At 46.1% G+C, this 18,957-nt stretch overlaps 1 protein-coding gene across 3 annotated transcripts in view; it reads left to right on the plus strand.

Annotated features, from left to right (window-relative positions):
- The window catches only part of LOC146810628 (zona pellucida sperm-binding protein 4-like), a 124,183-nt gene that overhangs the window by 25,081 nt on the left and 80,145 nt on the right, over positions 1-18,957 (plus strand). For all 3 annotated transcript variants that reach the window (XM_085614438.1, XM_085614437.1, XM_085614436.1), the window contains exons 2-5: positions 16,623-16,744; positions 17,284-17,377; positions 17,477-17,632; positions 18,305-18,492. In XM_085614438.1, the coding sequence (XP_085470564.1) occupies positions 16,634-16,744; positions 17,284-17,377; positions 17,477-17,632; positions 18,305-18,492 (549 nt within the window). In that variant the 5' untranslated portion in view covers positions 16,623-16,633. The remainder of the gene's footprint in view (positions 1-16,622; positions 16,745-17,283; positions 17,378-17,476; positions 17,633-18,304; positions 18,493-18,957) is intronic.

The following is an 18,957-nucleotide window of genomic DNA, read 5'->3' on the forward strand; positions in this document are numbered from 1 at the left end:
GGTCGCGGTGGTATTTGCCAGTACCCCTTTGTGAGGTCTATGATGGACATTATTTTGGCGTTGCTCAGTTTTTCAATGAGCTCATCTACCCGTGGCATAGGATTGTCATCGAACTTCGACACCGCGTTGAAGCTTTCGGAAGTCGATACAGAAACGTATGCTTCCATCGGGTTTAGGGACCAGAACTATCGGGGATGACCAGGCGCTATGTGAGGGTTCGATTATATCTGCCTCTATCATCGCTTTTATCTCTTGTTCTACAGCTTCTCTTCAGGCTGCAGGGATACGGTAGGGTCGTTGTTTGATCGGTGGTGAGTGGGTAATAATGTCATGTTCGACTAAGGACGTCCTTCCCGGAATACCAGACCGAACAGATGGATAAGACAAACAAAGGGTTCTCAATTGGATTTTTTGTTTTTCTGTGGTTTGGCACCCCCAGTTAGGCTGAGGTGGGTCGGATGTTTTCTGGGGCATTGGGGTTACATCTAAAGGTTTATTCGTAGTCACATGGTAGACACTAGCGCTCGTAGAAGGGGAAGCTGGGACCGGTCCTTCCCAGGCTTTTAGGAGGTTGACATGGTAAATCTGGCTGGTTTTGTTTCTGTGTGGGAGGGCCACTTGGTAAGTTACTGGGGTGACTTTATTCAGAACAGAAAAGGGACCCTGCAAGCTGGCTAACATCTTCTTCTCGGTAGTGGGTAGGAGTACTAAAACCTGGTCCCTGGCTACAAATTCCCTCAATTTGGTGTGTCTGTTATACCATCGTTTCTGTTGGTTTTGGGATCTCTCCATGTTTGTGTGTACTTCCCATAAGGAGGACAAAGTGTCTCTAAGGGACGCGCTGTACTGTAGCAGGGGTTTCGTGTCATCCTCCTCTTCGGTCCATTGTTCCGCAGCCATATCCAGGAGTATACGGGGTCTTCTTCCAAACAGCTCAAATGGTGATAACGCCGTAGACTTCTGTTCATGGGTGCGGATAGCAAAAAGGACCAGCGGTAATTGTCGGTCCCAGTCCCTCCCAGCTCGATCAATGCTCTTTCTTAACATTGTTTTGATGGTCCTGTTATATCTTTCTATGAGACCATCCGTTTGTGGGTGGTATACCACCGTCCTGATTTGTTTAATTTTCAATATCTCACACACTTGTTTCATCAACCGGGATACGAAAGGTGTTCCTTGATGTGTTAGCAGTTCGTGTGGGAAACCGATGTGTGAAAATAAGGTAATCATTGCCTGGGCTACTGCCTTTGTGGTGGTAGATGTTACGGGAAACTCCTCTGGATACTGGGTGGCATAGTCCAGAAAGACACGTATGTACCGGTGGCCCCTGGCAGAAGGAATCGGCGGACCTACCAAGTCCATCCCAACCCTCCTAAAGGGAATGTCAATGATCGGAAGGGGTTGGAGCGGAGCCCGGGGTAGGACGGGATTGTTAATTAACTGACACCTCACACAGGTGGCACAGAATATAGCTACCTCCTGGTACACCCCTGGCCAATAGAACTTCTCTAGTAAATATTTGAGTGTTCTCCTTTCCATAATGGCCTCCCCCGGTTTCGCTATAATCTAGAGACACCTGTTCATGCAATGTTTTGGGGACCACCAATTGCTCTTTCCCATGATTCTTCTCTTGTATGCCTCTGAATAAAAGACCTTTTCTGACAAAAAAGTAGGGACCTACCTTTCCGGGTTGCTCGTCTTGGGCTTGTCCCCAGGCATGTTGCAGGGTGGCGTCATCCCTCTGGACCTGACGGAAGCTTTGAGGAGGGTTTTGAGGAGTCTCTGAGGAGGTAAGGATAGGCATAAGCAGGACATTTTTAGATAAACTGTATAACACCCTCTCCTTCATTTTTTCACTACGGGTTTGTTCTCTTTTCTCGGTAGTTGGGGCCTGTATGTCATGTTTCGAAAAAGAGGCAGTCTCTAGCCATTCCACGAAGGGGGTAGGGGAACTCTGTGAATGTAGATATTCATGGAACTGAGGCAAATCAGTTCCCAACAGGGCTAGTTCGGGTAAGTCGGGGACCACTCCTACCTTCCTCAATTGGGCCTCCCTATTGATTTCCAGGACTAATTCTGCCAAGGGATATAGTCGTTTTTCCCCATGAACACAAATGACCTGAACGAACTCCCCCGTCCGTATTTGTGCTTCAGGGATAAGCTCCTTAGAGATCTGTGTAATGACAACCGGTGTCAAGGAAAGCTGTTATCGCTTTTCCGTTTATGTGGATCTGCATCATGTATGGGAGGGGGCTACGACTTGTGACCAAAACCCGCCGGCGTGTATACCCTACCTCCATAGGTTCGGGCCCGCGGTTACGTGTCGGACAATGCCGGGCTATATGCCCCCACTCTGCACAGTGGAAGCATTGAGGTCCCTGCGTCGGTGTTGTATTGGAGGGTGGTTTTAACTGGGTTTTCGGGAACAGGGGTCCCTTGGATTCTCTCTGGTGAGTGGGGTGTCTATTCAGGGGTTTCGGGGAAGAGACAGAGGGTCGGTGGGTTGGATTTCTAAAGTCCGGGGAGCGATGGTAAGCGCAGGCCAGGTCTACTGCTAAAGGTACGGTTAGGTTGGGATGCTGTTTGATCCATGCTCGAGTATTGTAGGGGAGAGCATCAAGATATTGCTCCAGATATATATTTTCTACGATCTCGTCTGGGGTTACTATTGAGGGTTGTAGCCAGCGATTCCCAAGGTCCCTGATACGAAAGTATAGAGCACGGGGGTTGTCGCCTACGCACCACTTCTCCTTCCTGTAGCGGTTACGATAATCTTCTTGATCGCAACCTAGTCGTTCTAATATGGCTTTTTTGACGTCATGGTAGCTAGTTGTTCCATCTGGATTGGCGGCCTGATAGGCTGCTTGTAATTCACCGGAGAGAAGGGGGGCTATATACTGACCCCATCTCTCCGGGGGCCAGGAAGCAGTGGTTGCAACACGCTCGAAATTAACAAAAAAATAATCCGGATCGTCCCACGTCTGGTATTTCTGTAAAACTGACCCTGGAACGTTCGGGTGTATCCTGGAGCTAGCAATAGCATCCGTAAGCCTCAGGATAGCAGTATCCTGGACCTGTTGATTAGTGGACAAGAGGGTAGCCTGGTCCTTAAGAGCCGCCTGAAAGTCCTCCCGGTCCTTTCTTGCCTGTGTGGTCTGTTGCTCCATAATTAATTGTAAATGGCGTTGATCCTCCGCTAGCTGTGTAATGATGGCCTCCATAGCCACGGGTTGGGTCATTGTTTCAGGATCTAATATCCCACTTCTGACACCACTGTGATGAAGTTGGCCTGCTGGGATGGTCCCCTGCCCCTTCTCTCCCGAATAAAGTAGGGACGTTAGACCTGCTTGTGGGGCATATTATTCTACTTTATTTGTTATTTTTCAGAGGCCCAATAAAGTTATTGTTAATCAAAACAAAACAGTTTAGGAACTAAAGAAAACTAAAGTCTTCTTCCTTCGAAGTCTGGTCGTCTCTATAGTTGCTCCTTGGTCCTGGGTTGTTGGCCGTGGTCAATGGCTCCGAGAGAAGGCCGGGATGAGGCAAATGGAAAAAGAAGGAAAAGAAAAACAAAAGGGACTTTAGACACTTGTCTGTTTGTACTCAGTGAGTGGGTTAGGGATGTGCGCACCACCACCAGTGTCCTTAGCTGTGCAGTGCCTAGGGTGAGGGACGTTCACTGTGCTCCACCTGTTGTAGCCCTCCGTCCCGCCCACCACTTTCTAAATGAAAACGGATGAGTAAAGGCCCCTTGCCTGTATCCACGACCCTCCAGGGCCATGGTATGGGGAGAACCCGCCTCCTTATCCTCTGCTGGAGGAACCGGTCTCAATCGCATTTAAGGGACGGTCTTCCTCTGTCCTTGTGGTTCTTCCCTTTTTGCTGCCTCCTTCCAGCGCGTCCCGTGGGGTGTCCTCCTTCCTGGATTGTACGTCGGTCGTGGTCTCCCTTCGCTCTCTGCTCTGCGTCTCCTTCCTGAACCCACCCCCCCTCTGGATATAGCCGGCCTTTTCCTTCTCTGTGTCCCGTGGTTCCGGCATCAGAAGATCCAACTACTAGACCGCCACCGATCCTTCCGGCTGCGGGCGACTCGGCGGCCATGCTGGATTTCTCGGCATTATTTTCAATGCGTTGGGATGGGTCCTCGGAGACTTCATCACACTGTCTCACCATAAATTCCAAGGACTCTTCGGCTATTCAATTTAAGAGTCCTACAGTCTTCCAAAGTATAAATGCCCCTCGGTTAGCCCAGAATCTGGTGGTGACAAAAACCAATACCAACAATTAATGCGTGCCCCTTCATATCATAATTATGTTTATTCACACCATATTATGACATCAAAAGACCCTACCTACAAAGGAATACCTAAGCTAGGAATTCGGTGGTATTACATCGTGGGACCAGAGGGTGCCACAGGAGTCTGGGTCTTTGCCTTGTGTTTCCTTTCTGTTTTTTTGATCTGGTATTGGATCGACTCTGACATAAAATACATGCCCGACCTACCCGTTTTTTAACGCCCATATGCTTAATCATTCACAGCGCTATGGGGCGACCTACCTGTTTTTTATGCCCATATGCTTGATAGTTTACGGTGCTGCGGGCCGAATATACATTGGTTCTAGGGAGAGCTCCCCTCCTCTCTCTCTGTTTTTTTTGTTATTTATTTATAGCAGTGAAATATGGGGACAGTGGATATGGATGTGTAGATTTCAAAATGTGAGTGTTGCTAGACTGGGAAGGAATTGCTCCCTGGCTGTACCTTTTTTGATAACTATTTCTGATTGTGTTAACTCTGAAGTGAAACTATGTATTTATACCTGGCATATATATACATAAAACATATAACTCCTTTAGGACTCCTGATTACAACACTGATTTTTGGAATTCGGCAATATTGCAAGGGACGTTGCGTGGCAGTCCGGCCCTCTATAGAGGATTAGAGAGGTAAGACTGCACTATTTGTCTCTTGCTTCGTTGTATAAGTCATTGCCCTCCTACTCCTTTGAAGGTTCGGGTCTTTTGATGCCATAATATGGTGTGAATAAACACAATTATGACATAAAGGGGCACGCATTAATTGTTGGTATTGGGGTTTTGTCACCACCAGATTCTGGGCTAACCCAGGGGCCTTTATACTTTGTGTTAGACCTGGCACCTTGGCGTGAGTCTCCCTTCCAGTTTTTGTCGCTGTGCCTCATGTGTTTTGCTGGTGTTAGCTGCTCAGAGCACTGTGCCACTGCCAACCAGTGCCACAGTGCAAGTGATCCCTATTTAAAATGCATACGTTGGTTGGATTCCATGATTGGCTTAATTGGTTTACTGTCAGACCCCAGTAAAGTGCACCAGGAGTGCCCAGGGCTTCTAAATACAAATGCTGCTGGTGGGCTTGCAGCACTGGTTGTGCCACCCACAGAAGCGGCCTAGTAAAATGTGCCTAGGGTCTGCCATTGCAGAACCTGTGTGCAGTCTGGTACTGTCATGCTGACTGGGCAAGTGCATCCACTTCCCAGTCCCTAAACCTTCCCTTAACTTCATATTAGTCACCCCTATGGTAGGCCCAAGGGCAGGGTGCATTGTAAGCCTAAGGTAGGACAAGCCCTGATGTGTGTGGCATGTCCTAATAGTGAATTACAGCCATTTTCGTTTTTCACTATTGTAAGGCTACCTGTTCTCCATAGGCCAGAATGGGCTGTTAGAATTGTTACATCCTATGATCCTAACAGACCCAGGGAACATGGTAGAAAATCGAGTTTAGTATGCCTGAACTCAGAATAATAATATACATCTTTTAGTAAAGTTTATTTTAATATTCTGTGTTTGCAAATACCACTTTTAGAAAGTTGGTATTTGCTTGCCTAACAATTTCCGCCCGTCTCTGCTATGATGTGTATCTGCCTGTCTGGTTTGTGTGAGTGACGGGGCTGGGGAAACCCAGAGGGGCAGGGCTAGGTAGCCTGGTGGTGAATAGAGAGATTGACATCCAGATGGGTGGGAGGAGTGCACCTGGACTCTGAATAGGGCTGTGCTCTGCCACCACAATGCTGGCTCCACCTCCTGTGGAGGGGCTGATGTCTCTGCCCTGCACCCTGAATAGAAAGGCAGAGTCATGTCAACAAAGTGCTCAAGAACTGATTTGGACTGGGCAAAGGCCCCTCTACCCCAGAGGAACAAAAGAATTAGGGGTATAAGTATTGGGACCCTGCTCCCAAGAAATTAGATCCTGCTTGACAAGAAGAACCTCTGCCTGAGGAGAAGGAACTGGGAAAGCTGTAAGGAGGATTACTGTCCCTGACCTGGGGGATTGGCCTGCAGTGGTTGCCTTGCTGCTGGAAGGAGAGGAGAAAGACTACAAAGACTTTATTTCAACTTGTGCTTAAAAGATCTCCCAAGGGCTTGTGCTGAGCTTGTCCCCTGAACGAAGTCCCAGGACCAGTGGACTTCACCCCCAGCTCCCCAGAGTTCTTTGGAAGTGCCTGCTGCTGTTGTTGGGCCTTCTGAGGGACTGCGTGTCGCAAGGAGCTGGGAGCGCGACTCAAGAAGGAGAAGCTTGCCGCCGTCAGAGCTGTTGTCGTCGCATCTCGCAAAGGGTGTCGCCGCTGCAGCATCGCATCGAGCGGAAGCGTCTCGCATCATTCCGGAAGTATCTCTCAACGCCGAAGAAGCGTGTCGCCCTCGCAGCCATTGTAGCTGACGCATTGCACCGCATCAAGAAAAGCGCCTCGCATCCACGGAGAAGCGTGCCGCCGTTGGATCTGTTGTCGTCGCATCGCGTAAAGGGGTGACGCCGCGGCAGCATCGCATCGAGCGGAAGCGTCTCGCAAGCGTCGGAGAAGAGTGCCGCTGCCAAGGCCGCTGTCGTCGCATCGCATAAAGGGGTGACTCCTCTGCAGCTGACGCATCGAGACGAGTCTTCTCGCAACATCGGAGAAGCGTAACGCATCTGGAAGATCTTCACGTCTTTATTTCTTTGCACCAAAAACTTCATCGCATTAGCATCGTTGCAACACTTTCGTTGCCCTGCATGTTGCATCTAAGGTACATTGACTTAAAGTGTCGCATTTAAGAACTTAAGAGAACTAAGCAAACTTCTACCATCTAAAGTAACAGTATTGTGTATTTTTGTCGTTTAATGGTCTTGTGGTAACTCTATATAAAGAATCCTTATTTTTAATATAAAAACCTGTGTGGTGTCCATCTGTAGTGTTGTCACTTGGTTACTGTATGTGTTCACAAATGCTTAACCTATAACGCTCCGAGATAAGCCTTGTCTGCTCGCGCCATGCTACCTAGAGGGTGAGCAGGGGTTATTTTAGGAGTGTAACCCCTTACCCTGACTAGAGGAAGGGTTCCCTGCTTGTCACAAGTACCTACCTGCGCCAACCAGAGAACCCGGATTCTAACACTTTGGAAGACTGTAGGACTCTTAAATTGTATAGCCGAAGAGTCCTTGGAACTTATGGTGAGACAATTATATACTTCTTGCTTGAAATGGCTTACACCATATTCAAGTGGGGCTTTATTTGCTTTGCTCTGATTATTGTTGTTGGTGATATATACCAAGAAGGAAACAAGTCTGATTTAAGGAAACCTGTTTAGTCTTAGATATTGTTTTCATTTTCTTTAGTAGAAATTTGTTTTTTGATTTACATCATTCGAACTTGGAATTCATTGGTGTATATATATATATATATATATATATATATATATATATATATATATATATATATATATATATATATATATACCAATCGGACTAATAGTTTGATATTTGGGGTGAGACCTCTAGATGGTTCTTGATTACCATTTTATTAATTTATATTTTGTTATACTTGTTTTTCTCTCTGTCTTACTCTTTTTCCCCTGGTCATTGCTACTCCTTTCCTTTTGTTCCCCCTTTTTCTCCCCCTTTATCAATGTCCTGAGTTGGTAAGTATTCGGCACTCTCTTGAAATTAATTTTAGAATATGAGGATTCTTTACTATATCCAGATCATATGGAAACTAACTTTGCCCATCGTGCATTTGCTTCACCTTATGTGATTTGTCTTTTCCATGATGAGACACCATGCGAGATGAATTGATTTTAATTGGCATCTGTTGTTTTTGGTGGGATCACTCGTGCGTGTTTAAATACATACATGGTTTTATGTGTACATATAATTGTTGTGGTATTTAATTTAGGAAATGTGTGTTGAGAGATATATATATATATAATCTACTGGCGGTCGCCAGTAGATAGTTATAGTTAGGACCGTGTTTCCATAGGAAATCTGCAACATTCTATTTGGAATAACTTTGGCGCCGGTTGACGAATCCTCGCGAAATTTTCAAAATAGGTTGGGCGCTCCGCTCCTTCCCTGAAAGTCTCGGGTGGGGGATTCGTCAAGCGGGGGCTGAGAAAAAGAGGGGGTCCCAAAACGCATTTTCCCCATGCAGTTTTCCATAGGACCTTTAGTCCAAGCTACAGCCCGAACGGCTGAACAGAATTACTTGAAATTTGGCAGAGAGGTAGTCCTCAGGTCAGGGATGTGCCTTTTGCAGGTCTGGTGTAAATCTGTTCAGTATTTCCTGAGAAAATAGCATTTAAAAGCATATATATATATATATATATATATCTATAAGCGCGCATCGTGCGCGTACGGTAAAACTTACCGTACGCGCACGCTGCCGTGCGCGAGCGCGATTCTGATTGGTTGTTAGATCTTAGTAAACATTCGAATCGGTCGAAACCAGGAAGTCGGCCGCCATTTTGTCTCTCGCAGTCTGAGGGGGTGAAAAACAAAGGTGCAGAACGTGAAAAGGGGGCAGGGTGGACAGTTCCTGACCCCCTAGCCTTTGTCAGGGGGTCCCAGAAGGACCCCCAAGGGCCAAAATTTCCTTCAATTTTTTTGCGAAAAATCGCGGAGTACGCATAGCGTGCGCGTACAGTAGAAACTGAAAAATTCCGCGAACTGCGTAATGTGGGCGCGCGGTGCGCGAGGCGCACCGTGCGCCCACAGCGCGCGCATGGTGCGCGAAGAGCACCGTGCGCGTACGGTACGCGCACGGTGAAAAACCTTAAAATTTTTTTTTTAAAAAAAATACATAACTTAGCATTTAAAAACCGTACAAATTCACTGAAAAAAACATAGGTTTCACACACGTTATAGTTAGGAATTAGCATTTAAAAAACCTTGCAAATTCACTTAAAAAACCATATGTTTCACACATGTTATAGTTAGCTGGACATTTCACTCGTGAAAAACCATTGAAATTCCCCCGTTATAGTTAGTGCAGGCAACTGTAACTCACGCAACCACAATCCTCTGCTGATGACGTCAGATATTACATCACTGATGACATATGTGTCTTTCTGAAAAAAAACATATTTGTAATATATGTATAGCTAAAAATTAATGGAAGAAGACATGGGTAAATAAGTGTCTAAATACAGTGATGTAATATCTGACGTCCTCCGCAGAGGATTGCGGTCGCGTGAGTTATAGTTGCCTGCACTAACTATAACGGGGGAATTTCAATGGTTTTTCAAGAGTGAAATGTCCAGCTAACTAGAACATGTGTGAAACATATGTTTTTTTAAGTGAATTTGCAAGGTTTTTTAAATGCTAATTCCTAACTATAACGTGTGTGAAACCTATGGTTTTTTCAGTGAATATATATATATATATATATATATATATCTTAGTTTTTTGTCTTTTCTGTGCCGTTCTATGATAATGGATTTGTGTGTTAAGCATATATATATATATATATATATATATATATATATATATATTTTTATATTTGTTGTATGTATTTTATATATATGTTGTTGTACTATGTGTTATTTAGTTTTGTCTTTATCTGTGCATCTTTTCAGCCCTGATGAAGTTCCTTCTGGAACTAAACGCATTGGGTGATGACCAATTTTAACACTACAGCTACAATAAAGGTTATATTTTATTAATAGACTTGAAGCTTATTGATTACTTCCTAGTGCACCTTCCTTCTTTGTACACATAGGATTACTACTAGTGGTTGATAGGTGAGGTACGGTTGAAGAGGAGATTACAAAGCGAAGGATATCTAATGAGATGGCATAATCACTACAGACACCAATATAGTGGTTAAAAGTATGCTTTAATGCAATAGGTCTGCGTTAAGTGAGGCAATGCCGTACACGCTGTGATAAGGTGGCCTGGCATATGCTGTGCACTAGTTATAGGGGACACCTTGCACCAGTCCAATTCGACTCTTAAGGTGATGGGTTTAAAGACCACCTTTAAAGAAAGCTATCCTAGTGGTAGCTGTGGAGAGCAGCCTTCAGGTTAAGTCTTGAAGGAGTGTTAAGCTTATTGTTTTACCATGGATAACCTCTTGAATGACCAAATGAAAGAGTAGTCCACACAGGTATATATTCAAAATATATGTATTTATTCTAAGAACAAATCCCACTAGTCCCTTGAGAGGCTGGAGGTAAGGATACAATTCAATAAAACATTTATAATTACAATAGATAGCACTGGAATCACAGGGCCCGAGGGGGGGGACCAAACCATATATTAAAGTGGTACAAGAACCACGACAGTTCTGCAGACAGTGCCTAGGGCACTTAGGAACGCTGGCCCCTTATGAAACCACCCAAGGTAGTGAGGAAGGGGACCCACGGGAAGTGTGTGCAGTGTTGAAACTACAGTCGGGATCCCTATTAAACCCTACGGGAAATGTCGTGGTTGGAAAATGCAAGAATCTAGTCAATTCTAGCAGGAATTCAAGTTCAGGAGTTTTAAGTTAAGCTCTTGGAGGGCCCACACCCACGACAGTACCGAGGTACCACTGTTACCTGCCCCAGGGAAGCCGGGTGCATAGGTCGTTTTCGATGTCGGGTCGATTTCTCGTTTTCTGTGGAAAAACGTGAAGAACTGCTGCTGGCGAGAAGCGTCGTCGATGTCGTGCAGGTTGAAGATATAGATCTTGAAGGGAAGGACCTGAAAGCAGAGGGGACAGAGTCTGGGTCACTAGCCAGTGACCAGGTGCCTTAGGAGAAGCCCTTCAATGTCTGGTGCTTCCAGGTTGAAGACGGGTAGCTTGGATCAGCAGCCATAGGGTCCAGGAGGTGTCAAGGAAGGCCAGCTGCTAGAAGGAGACTGTCCCACAAAGGATGAAGGCCGCTGCGGTGTTAGTGTCCGGATTGGATCCACTAAGCCTTGGCAACCGCAACCCACGCAAGGATCAAGAAACGGCTACGGTGCAGACCCACGAGGTCTGAGCGAGGTCTCCAGCAAGGAGACCGTAGGGCAGGCCTGGAGCAACCAGGGGAGCCCTTGAAGATTGACCTCCGCCAGGGCCCACCAGTCGAGACACAGGGGACTGCGGGAGGCAGCAATTTGGAGTGTGTAAAGATGTGCCCACAGGTCGCCGGAGCAGGCTGGGGTGTCGTTCTTTGGCACAGGTGATGCTGAGAGGTTGGCTCAATTATGGGCCAAAGCACAACTTCCCCACTTGTCGGGTTCATGTGCTGGGCAAGAGGTGGCCGTGTCCTGGGGTTTTGGGGATCTCGGCACCCACGGGGTCCACGGTGCTCAGCTTTGCTGTGCACACTCACTGGCCTCTGGGATGCTTGGGAACCCACCTCAGGGTAGGCAGAAGTCTTCGATGTCTGTAGGAGCAGCGGAGTTCCAACCGGGTCACTTGCAGTGTTTCAGGTGCCTGCCAAACAGGGGGGTAACTCCTTTACCCCAAGGGAGATTTCTTCATTCAGCTGAGCGGCAGCTCGTCGAAGTTTCAAGTCTTTGAAGCAAAGTTCTCGTCCAAGATTAATCTGAGGCTCTGGGGACCCTGCACCCACCTTTATCCAGGGATTAGGGGAGTGTCTAAATCAGAGCCCACCAATGGGAGTTCAGACGGGAAAGGGTGGCTACACCCTCTCCCCTTTATGTGTTTCCCGCCTGGGCAGGGGACAGGATGCCCCTGAACCGGTTTGAGGCGGTGTATGCAGAAGTAGGCACTGGAGAAGCCTACGTGCAAGTTTGAAAGGCATCCTAAGGTGTACCTACCCAGTTCCAATCCACATAGTCTGTCTGGGGAGGTTGGGACACCTCCCTGCAGCAAGATCCCTATGGTCCAGCTGCCGTGGTTGGAGTCCTGCCCAGCAACAGGCTGCCAGAATCGTGTGGGTGGCGGGTAGCATCCATTTTGTACTACGTGTGCTCTTTTAAATTGGTGTCTAAAATCTGCCGCTTTTACCATATCGCCCCTCTAGCAGGGGGGAATCATGCCCTCTCCCCCATGATGGGATTGGGGGTATGATTCCAAGATGTTTGACACCAAACACGACATGGTTCTGTGCAGCCATTCTCAAGTTAGCATCCTATCGCAACTGATTATAATGCGCTTAAGAGAATATGGTATGGCTGCACTACAAACAACCTCGTATTAGTTTTAACGAAAGTTGCAGAGGGGCCCTACTCGGGTAGGGGTTCCCCCTCACACATCTCAGCACCCTGCCTTGTAGGATTAGCAAGGCCTGCCTTAGGGGTGACCTATGAGGATATATGTGTTGTATTTAAGTGGGATACAGGATACCTATATCCCTGTAAGGGGTGCAAGCACCACCTTACCAAGGCTGGTGGTGTCAGTTTGTATGGCTGTCCCAGGGGTGGCACAAGGAGTGCTTCAGCCCCTGGTAGGCCTCTGAGGGACCCATGCCCTGGGTACCTAGGGTAACATCAACAAGGGGCTCATAGGGTGGTCTCAGCATCCAATTGGTATGTACTTAGGGTACTCACATTAGTTTAGAGATGAAGCAGATAGGCTGGGGTCCTGGATAGCAGGGCCACAGCCTGGCTAGAGCCAAAACATCAGCAAAAAGTTGGAGGCAACTATGCAGTCGATGCCACTCTCCTACACACGCTAAAGCCATTTCACTTCACTGATAATGCAATGTCAGTGCCTAACAACAACAACAACACACACACTTCAGCACCCATCTTAAAGTTTCTACCAGTCCCTTCACAACAATCGTCCGATACACATCACATCATTCAATCACTCCCCTTCTTCCTTATCAACGCCCTTTTTAGATTTTCTTTTTCTTTCCCCATCCATACTCAACGGCGCATTGCAGTTCTATTCCATCATAAGATCCACCCTCCACCTTGCCCCCAACCCACCAATCGGGAAAATCCCAGTTGAAATATCTTCTTGCCCCACCCATTCCTTCAATATCTCTTCTCACTGCTGGTGCTCATCCTATTCTAAACTCCTCAGACTTCTCCCCACAGGTTATCCATTACACCTGTACATATATCACATATCACATTACACTCATTTAGCAAAGAGGACAAATGTATCTCACCATCGCAAAATAATCCACAGTCCCAACACTTTGTGTGCAGCCCTTCAATTCCACCTTTATGTTCTGCATCCCCCTGTGGGCAGTATTCTTGGCCAGACTGGGGATGCTTAAACAGACCTGGCAAAAATGCTCAAACCAGGCAGTTCCCATGCTAGACTTGGACTTTTTTGTTGTTGTTAATCCATCCTACCTGCCTATCTTCTCTCCTTTCTCTTCTCCTCCTCTGATCGTTTGCCCTTTTGCTCTCCCTCTTTCTCTCCAACTCTCCTGCATCTGCTGCAGTTAAGTTCTGAGAACTGGGTAAAGGACAGAAGCACCAGCAGCGGTCCTGGACTTTCACAATTGGCCTCTGACTGCCCCAGACATCTGATGAAATGCCTGATGGAATGAAAGACCAATCCAGCTCTGATTATAATGCTCCCTATCACTGATAACTCCAGAGCAGTTCCATCCAAACTATGGGCATGCAGATTCAGGCAGTTTTCTTTTCCTTAAGTCCCTCTTCAATCAGCCAACCTGCCCCATCATCAGTACCCGGTCCTTGTCCCCCAAAGTGTCAAAGAAATAAATATGGCCATCCTTTCCCCTGCTTAAACTCCACTAGTTGGTACCCCTGGCTGTCTACAACAACTCTTGCCTCCCAACCACAGCGATTTGTCATCTGAACCTCAAAACTCCACCATCACCCAACGAAACACTTCTGTGTGTATTGCTGCCCAGTCATGTTGTCCTTTCCTGTGGACCTGGCTAGGGGTGGGCAGAATTCAAGGAGTTTCACTCGACCAAATTCAGTGGAGTTGCATAAAAACTCATTGAGATTTCACGGAGTTCCGCGGATAGAATCGGCACGTTGCGCTACTTTTTAGCGCCAGGATTTTGTTCCATGCTGCAAAATCTGGGTGCCACAGGGCACTGCTTCTTTGCTGCTGCTCAAATAGATTTTCTACTTGAGCGGCAACTTTTCACCATGAACGTTCGCGACAGCCCGCATTGAGAAAATCGCGCTAGGGGAAGCCAATTCACGCTCTCCAGCTTAATGCTGGACAGTCGTGTGTAAGAAAAAAACTCTGCCATGCGATGATTGGGGGGAGTTTTGCCGGGACTCCGTGTTACAAGCTTAATGTGGAGTGGGCAAAACTCTGCCAGCAGAGTGGAATGAATCACCCAGCCCTAGTCTTGGCATGCATTCCACGTCCATGAAAAAATGTGATAAAAGGGTTGTGGATTGAGCCGATATTAAACAAAAAAACAACTATTTTAATGGAAATGCAAAATTCCGCAGACCTTTCCAATATCGTGCTACAGATGAAGGGCCATCTCCCATTAACCCCACCTGGTCACACTGTGGTCCCTAACCTTTATTTAAGCACAGTCCCCTTCTAAAAGAATCACCCCATGAAATTCTAAATAAATGTCAAACATGGCCTAAAAAAACCCTAAGTACTTATAGAACACTTACCACCCCCCATAAAAATAACCCTAGAGATGTATAAATGTGTGTTTTGTAAAGGCAGGTTGTTGTTGTGACTGCAGGGTATAGGATGTTTCCCATTTGTCATATGTTCATTTTTATCATGTGTATCAAACCTTAAAGGAATATAGATAGTAAGGACATCTTCCACAAATCTCTTCAAATGTCAGTCAGGAGACACGGATATTTTTCTTTGTCTATGTCTGGTACTGCAAATGTTAATGTATCCCTGGCTATAATTTGTCTAAGCCCACTTCAAATGTTAGGCTTGTTGTAAACATGTTACTGTCTCTTTGGAGGTGAAATTAAGACTTTCAGATCTCTTTATTATTTTATATCCACGTTGGTCTTGTAATATCTGCAATTGAGTGATGAGGGGTGGGAGGGAAAATTCTTGATCACTTAGTGTTGGCAGTTTGCCGTCAGCAAGTGTTTGTTGGTGCTCATCGGGTCCAAAAGAGAGCCCTTGAATTTCTTGGTGTTGCTGGCAGGCAGAAGGCTCGCTGCTCACCAGAAACAAAATTAGGTAGAGGTGGAAACCTTGTCTGGTCCCTGTTTGCACAGGTGACAATTGTCCATTTAAAGTTATCTCCGCAATCAGACTTCAGCTTTCGCCTGAGGAATAACCAGTCAATCGGGTCAAAAGCATTCGCCACATCCAAGAAAAAGCTAGTTGGTATCTGAATTTCATGACCAGGTGGGTAGCCTGCCCCACATTGTTGTTGGCATGTCCATCACTGATAAAGTTCCCCTGGTAGAGGTGGACTAAGTCAGTCATTAGCAGTTCTATCCTGGAGGCCAGTTTTTTCATGTGGGTTTTGTGTTGATATTTGGGAGTGCTATGGCTATGTAAGGAGAGCATAAAAGCAAGTTCTCCCACCCACTTGAGCACAACTGTGACCCCACCCCCCCCCCCCCGACCCTCCGCTTAAGTTGAACTCTCTTTCTGGGCAATATTGTTATATAGTTTTGTTAAAATGCTCACCAGTTGAGGATCAAAATATCTCTAAGTTCCCAGTGTAGCCATCCAGGGACTTGTACGTATTAAGAGAGCGAATAATGAGGAGTTCCTTATCCTGTTATAGGTACACTGAGAATTTCCACCTCTGTGGGGCCCGTCATTGGTAGATATGCCTGCAAGATGTAGCTTTGTTTTGTTTGTTCATCTACCGAATCCGCATCTGCTGGATCTAGGTATTTGTACAATTCCCTAAATGTCTATTTTCTTTTCTTATTATTTCCAGCCAGTTTCGAACCTTAGTCCAACAGGATCTCACGGACATTGCTTTTCTCATCCTTCTCCCTCGACTGTGGCGCGAAGGGCGTGGCATACACGGCCTCCCTTGATCTGCGTCTCTTTTTAGATAGAGCAGAGCCAGTTGTTCTTTATTGATCGTAATTCTCAGCTGGCCCTTCATGGGTGCCATGTCCTGGAGCAATTTAAGAGAAGGGGTTTACATGTCTTCTTGTTCTGTATTCGACTTTCATTTAAATCAATATAACTGCAATAATTTATGCATGCTGACCTCTGTGTGTTGACTGAGACAAAGGATAGGAATGTACTTAATTTTACATCCCGGCGTGTGTATAGGATGTTCCTTTACAGGATGACCGGTGCTGATTAGTCGAAAGTAACGTCCAATGTATGCTTGCATGGTGTGCATAGGAGTGGATTGGAAACATTTCCTCCTTCATCACCCCATTCCACAAAGACATTTGTTAGTGGCATTTGGAAAGTCCTAGGGTGTTGGAAGTAGCTACATTTTGACAATGTTTAGGGCTGAATGTCTCCTCACCTTGTGCTTCCTTCCCTAGGAGCGGATGGAATGATGCACAGCCTCCAAAACGACTCTTCCTGTGGGACCTGGGTGTCGCGTACACCAGATGGCTCCCCGGTAGTTGGTGCTGCGTATACTGGGTGCTTCATAAATGAGAAGGTGAGAGCTTCAGGTGTGAGCAGTGGTCCGCTACATTTCCTTCCATGCCTAGAGTAGTTCTTTGCAAACCATGTTCAGGCTCCCCAGGTTTGTTGCGTGGCTCTAAAATACTGAACATGAATCTAATCATGCCACATGTGGGGGTCCACACCTATCGAGTATTGAGAGCTTTTCTCTTTTAAATGCGGACTTCTCTGCTTAACCACTAATCTCTGCAAACATTGTTCCATAGTTCAGAACAGATTTAAGTCCCATATGTTGTCTCAACAGATGGCACCAGCATAGTTGCATTAGTGCATCATGAGGTCCTGCTTACAGCTGTGCCTACTTGTCAAGTCTTTGTCTACTGAACCGACTACATATTTATTTTGAGGTCGAATATCTGTCACTTGACTGTCAACAGCCATAGATTCCTAACGAGCACTTTTTTTTTGGGGGGGGGGGGGGAGAAATTATGCGCTCGGGACTGAATGAGTCCATGCTACTGTACTGTAGCTCGTTCTCCTCATCACCTTCACCCATTCCTATTTATGCTGCAGGATGGGGAGTACACCATGACCCTTGGGATTGAAGAAGTCCTTGATGGACTGAAGATCTCTCTGGAAAAGATGCTGAGGTGCCCAGTATTGCACGGTAAGAGGACTGGTGTTCTAGATCTGGTATCTTCTGGGAATGGTCAGCACTTCTTCCATATTGGGGGTTACATTGAACCTTGTCATGCTTTCTCTACAGCCATGGATGCTCCCGGTGCAGATGTGTGTGATGCAGTGCATAATGCAGACCGATTGGCCTGCGGCAGTCTACCCATCACCCAGGCTGAATGCAAGGCAAATAGCTGCTGCTTCGACTTCAGCAGCTCCTCCACCCCATGCTATTTTGGGAGTCCAGGTGGGTGTATGTTGTGGTACAAAGTAACCTATCTTGGGATTAATAAGTCACCAATTGGGTATCTTGAATAGATTGTTAGGCATGGATTTTGAGCTGTGGCCTTACCTGCCACTTATATGCCTCTCTGCGCTTTTCACAATACATTTTATAATGGCCAATATGCAGGAATTCCTCAGGCATGGCTTCATTCGAAGCACAAGTTAGATAGAGTACAAGAAACTGCACCACAACATGAATCCCATTTCGACTATTTTATGAAAAAGAAAAACAGAGGGAGAAAAACATGTACACATGAAAATTTCCATGAAAGTTTAAAAAGCCACAGTCTTCAACAGTGCAATTTATGCTAACTTTAACATGAATAAATATTATTTTAATTTATGACTGTTTTTTATCACCCCTCCCCAAATCCATAGCCACCTACCATTGCAGATTAGATTTGCTTATACCTTTCAGTGCTGCACGACATCTGGGCCGTTTGCTCACTTGCATTAGATTTTGGCATCCAAAATCATTGATCATTGTGGGGTATTGGGTGTGGAGGCTAGTGGGGAGCTGTGCTAGTTTAATGGAGGGACAGTCATGGCTTGTTTCGTTTGCACATTACATACTAATCTGGAGTTGTCTGTGGCATTGACTAACTGGGATTTGCCTTTCTCCACTTGCTTTTAGTGACTGCCCATTGCAGCCACACAGGACAAGCAATTGTCGCTGTCTCCAAGTACATTACTGTTCCATCCCTGGACCTGGGGTCCGTCCATCTCATCAATGCGGCGGCCACATGCTCTGGCTTTAGTAAGAACAACAATGATGTGTTTCTTGTTTATCAAATTCCTCTGGTCTGCGGGAGCAAGCACCAGGTAAGGTTGGTAACTGAGTGAGAATGGTAGGTAGGGGAGGGTTGGATCAAGGCTTTTAATTTCAAATTTCGTTAAGTACTTCATCATTCTGTCTTGCAAACTACTTCCGGGTAGGACACTTGTGAGTGGGGTTTCTGGTGTTTGTGCATGATATGGGTGTGTATGCACATATTTTACTGTTGTGTTGGTGATCAAGGTGGTGTGAAAATATCTCCTTCCAAAGAGCCAGCTCCATGGAGGAGTCCACATATTTGCATGAACCCAAATCCTACATGTTACCTTTTTTCCAACAACCATTTACCAAACCTGCTCCATTGTATTAGGCTAGGTTATTGCAAGTCTAAGAACATAGCACTGTCTTTGTAGCTTCAGTTTTTAAATGGTTTACTTCTCAAATAGCCATGAAGAAGCTAAGTTATTCTCAACCAGCCAGGCCAGCTGGTAGAGAAGATTTATCGCGAATAA

Source organism: Triturus cristatus, chromosome 7 (genome assembly GCF_964204655.1).
Source record: "Triturus cristatus chromosome 7, aTriCri1.1, whole genome shotgun sequence".
Taxonomy (NCBI): Eukaryota; Metazoa; Chordata; class Amphibia; order Caudata; family Salamandridae; genus Triturus; species Triturus cristatus.